Consider the following 4,595-nt stretch of genomic DNA (forward strand, 5'->3'; position numbering starts at 1 on the left):
ACCCCCCCTTCCCTACACACACTCTCTGCACCCCCCCTCCCCTTCCCTACACACACACTCTGCACCCCCCCTCCCCCTTCCCTACACACACTCTCTGCACCCCCCCTTCCCTACACACACTCTCTGCACCCCCCCTCCCCTTCCCTACACACACTCTCTGCACCCCCCCCTTCCCTACACACACTCTCTGCACCCTCCCCCCCTTCCCTACACACACTCTCTGCACCCCCCCTCCCCTTCCCTACACACACTCTCTGCACCCTCCCCCCCTTCCCTACACACACTCTCTGCACCCCCCCCCTTCCCTACACACACTCTCTGCACCCCCCCTCCCCTTCCCTACACACACTCTCTGCACCCCCCCTCCCCCTCCCTACACACACAGTGCGGTTGGTCTTCAGCTAGAAGCTCATGACCTGTCCCAGTCATCTGCTCTCGCACAGACAGCAGTGGAGGACTCCAGCTTGGTGAAACATGAGAAACACATTGGTCACATGATGCTTCTGCACTTCCATCAAACTCGCCCCCTCCTCTAACCCCCCCCTCCCCCTGGAGAGTCTGAAAGGGTTTTAAGGAAGAAAAAATGCATGAAGAAATGTTAGATCAGATTCCATCATGATGGTTTTCCATTCAAACCTAACCTACTCCCACCCACCCACCCCAGAAGACAGTCACTGTTCTCTCTTCTGATTCTTTCTCTTCTTTATTTTCATCCCTCTCTCCACCCGCCCCTCCCCCCTCTCCCCCCACCCACAATGTACACACAAGAACAAACAGAAACTGCAGAAGCCAGAGTTTATTTCCTCACTGAGACCAGGAGCTGCATGCATGTCATGAAACTGTTATATAGTTGGTTGTGTGCTGTTACGGTTTATATCGTCACAATACATGGAATCATACTTCATAACTCAGACATTATGTGACAACAAAACAAAAACAAAAATAGTTTACAAAAAACTGTTAACTCCACCTCAGGTGACAGTGGTAAGTGATAAGAAATGTAGGATTGAGTGTGATTAACAAGAACGTAGCTGAATGCAGTTTTCCATTAATTGTTGGCAGTTTTATTTTTGATTAATGGCATTTGAAGATTGATGAAGGAAATACTGTGTAGTATGGGAACTCCAGTTTAGTCTTAAGCTAACATGTATACTATTGTTCTTTTCTTGCAGATCTTACACACTGATGGGATTTTACGAGTTTGTCAACCAAATATAAAACTATAAAACATCTTTCAACATAATAGAACATAAAAACAACAAGTATAGCATTGAGAGATGCAAATGTTTAAATCTCTGGTTAGCAGACCAACATCAGCTTCTGCTCAGGAATGTTTGAAGTGAGCAGCACTTCCATGGCGTCGATGTACCTGATTCCTTCATGTTGTAACGCAACATCTTACTAAAGACTGAGAGAATATTTGCAAAGTTGGTCTTTACTACATTTAGTTAAAAAAAATTACGTACTTTGAAGTTTGATTTAAAAAAACATTATATTCACCTTGGCTTTCTACTGAGAGCAGATCCTTGTTCTCCAGAGAACAAACAACATACGAGCTATGTACACCATGGGGAAGAGACACGTAGGAACAGTGAAGACAGCACTATGTCCCAACGTACTGGGGACACCCAAACCTGCACACTATTTCACATGACATAATGTGCAAGGCCATGCATGCTGATTAGTAGGCTGGTCACAGCGTTTGGAGAGGGGGTGGGGTAAGGTGGTGGGGTGGTTGTGTAAAGGTGGGGTGGGGTAGTGTGGGGTAGGGTAGGATAGGTAGAGGGGCAGTGTGGGGTAGGGAGAGGGGGTAGTGTGGGGTAGGTAGGATAGGTAGAGGGGCAGTGTGGGGTAGGGAGAGGGGCAGTGTGGGGTAGGTAGAGGGGCAGTGTGGGATAGGTAGAGGGGCAGTGTGGGGTAGGTAGAGGGGCAGTGTGGGATAGGGAGAGGGGCGGTGTGGGGTAGGGAGAGGGGCAGTGTGGGTTAGGTAGAGGGGCAGTGTGGGGTAGGTAGAGGGGCAGTGTGGGGTAGGTAGAGGGGGTGGTGTGGGGTAGGTAGAGGGGGTGGTGTGGGGTAGGTAGAGGGGGTGGAGTGGGATAGGTAGAGGGGGTAGTGTGGGGTAGGTAGAGGGGTAGTGTGGGGTAGGTAGAGGGGGTGGTGTGGGGTTAAGAATGGGAGGAGGTGGGGTCAGACTGGGGGGTTGTGGACGCTGGATGGAGGGTCATCATTGGAAGACGATCTCGGAGGCCTGGCGCAGGCAGTTGGCCGCGTCGTCGGGCATGCTGGTGTGGGTGACGTTGTTCCCGTCCAGACGCAGGTGTTTCAGACGAGAGTAGTTGAGTGGGCCGCTGAACTTACAGAAGCTCTCCAAGTCAAACTCTGGAAAGAGAGGATCAAGGAGAAGACGCTGGTTAGAGGACAAGAGGGCCAGGATGTGGGTGTAGCTCAGTGGTTAGAGCATCTTACTGCAGATAAAGAGATCCCAGGTTCAAATTTCCCCCTCCTGTTTGTCTCTGAGGGTAAAATACATTACATTAACGGTTCATTTGAACATATCAAAACCAATTTGCATTTCCTTATATACATTTCCCAAGTCACCAAGGTCAGAGAAGAGGGGTGAAGGCAACCTTGGTTTCCCCCCCATCCCTCGAATCCGACCGCCTAAATACTGTTGGACCCAAACACTTTTGATCCTTGATTCTCTGCCCTACCTGCGACTTAAATCATCTGCTAAATGATTAAAATGTAGATACTAGACCACGTCTAGTCAGGGAGATCACTCTGACTCTAAAATATGAAAATGTCTGATCAGTGACAGAGCGGTGCGGGATGTGAGGGTGAGGTGAGGGTGGGGTGAGGGTGAGGTGAGGGTGAGGTGAGGGTGAAGTGAGGTGAGGGTGAGGGTGGGGTGAGGGTGGGGTGAGGGTGAGGTGAGGGTGAGGGTGAGGGTAAGGGTGAAGTGAGGGTGAGGGTGAAGTGAGGGTGAGGTGAGGGTGAGGTGAGGGTGAAGTGAAGTGAGGGTGGGGTGAGGGTGAGGTGAGGGTGAAGTGAGGGTGAGGTGAGGGTGAAGTGAGGTGAGGGTGAGGTGATGTGAGGGTGATGTGAGGGTGAGGGTGAGGTGAGGGTGAGGGTGAAGTGAGGGTGAGGGTGAAGTGAGGGTGAGGTGAGGGTGAAGTGAGGGTGGGGTGAGGGTGAGGTGAGGGTAAGGGTGAGGTGAGGGTGGGGTAAGGGTGAAGTGAGGGTGAGGGTGAAGTGAGGTGATGTGAGGGTGAGGGTGATGTGAGGGTGAGGGTGAAGTGAGGGTGAGGTGAGGGTGAAGTGAAGTGAGGGTGGGGTGAGGTGAGGGTGAGGGTAAGGGTGAAGTGAGGGTGAGGGTGAGGGTGAAGTGAGGTGAGGGTGAGGTGAGGGTGAAGTGAAGTGAGGGTGGGGTGAGGGTGGGGTGAGGGTGGGGTGAGGTGAGGGTGAGGTGAGGGTGGGGTGAGGGTGGGGTGAGGTGAGGGTGAGGTGAGGGTGAGGGTAAGGGTGAAGTGAGGGTGAAGTGAGGTGAGGGTGAGGTGAGGGTGAGGTGACTGACTATTGATCTGGTTGGCCTGCAGGTATAGCTGCTCCAGCATCTCGTTGACCTCGGGGATCTTCTGCAGCTTGTTGAAGGACAGGTCCAGCTCCAGCAGTGTGGACACGTTGAACACGCCAGCTGGGATGCCTGAGTTCACAAGCTTGTTGTTGGAGACCCTCAGGTACTTGAGGGACGGCAGCTTGTTCAGGTACCTGGAGATTGGATGCGGATCAGTGGTTGAGTGTCGCAAGTCCACCCTGGACGCCATTACAGTAAAAGTACTACATTGTAACATCACACACATTATACACTCACACACACACTTTACACTCACGCACACATGACCGAACACAGTATAACATCACACACACTATACACACACAAACACGTCATTAACACATTCTGACATAGTGTTTACCCGGCGGCGATGCTGTCAATGTCGTTGTGGTCGGCGTAGAGGACTTCCAGAGAGCTGGGTGGGCCCGCTGGAAGCTTCTTCAGCTTGTTCCTGCTGACGTCCAGGAGCAGCAGCTTCTTCAGGCTCTTGAAGGCCCCAGCAATGCTCTCCGAGGTCAGCTTGTTGTCCTGGAGATGCACGGCCGTCAGGTTCTCCCTGTCCGTCAGCGCCGGGAACTTGGACAGCTGGTTGCTTATCATCTTCAGCTCCTCCAGGACTCTGGACGGCGGCAGGACAGGCTCGGACAGCTGGTTGTGGCTGAAGAAAAGCTTCTCCAGACCCACCAGTTTGTCGATGGTGCCTTTGGCCACCTTGTCGGTGGTGATCATGTTGTGGTCCAGCACCAACCAGCGCAGGTCAGTGACGTTGTCAAACACACCTGCCTTGATCTCCTCGATCTGGTTGTTCTGCAGGTACAGGTACTTGATGCCCGTGGGGACCACAGGGACGAACTTGAGCTTGCGTCCGTCGCAGTACATGGCGCTTGGGAAGTTGATGGGGCAGTCGCACTCCTGGGCACAGTTGGGTCCGGAGGGTCCAAGCTGGGAGGCCGGCTGGTAGTCGTAGTCGTCGTACTGACCC

The 4,595-nt window shown here is 52.7% G+C and overlaps 1 protein-coding gene across 2 annotated transcripts; it reads right to left on the minus strand.

Moving 5' to 3' along the window:
• Nucleotides 1-778: 778 nt before the first annotated feature.
• On the minus strand, nucleotides 779-4,595 carry lum (lumican; the record flags this gene model as incomplete). Of its 2 annotated transcripts, XR_010878798.1 has the most annotated exon segments (4): nucleotides 779-1,408; nucleotides 1,501-2,379; nucleotides 3,575-3,768; nucleotides 3,975-4,595. XR_010878798.1 is itself a non-coding variant. In XM_067254133.1 (3 exon segments), coding segments are annotated over 3 exon segments (970 nt in total), but the record flags the coding sequence as incomplete, so codon positions are not given.

Source organism: Osmerus mordax, chromosome 17, assembly GCF_038355195.1.
Source record: "Osmerus mordax isolate fOsmMor3 chromosome 17, fOsmMor3.pri, whole genome shotgun sequence".
Lineage (NCBI taxonomy): Eukaryota > Metazoa > Chordata > Actinopteri > Osmeriformes > Osmeridae > Osmerus > Osmerus mordax.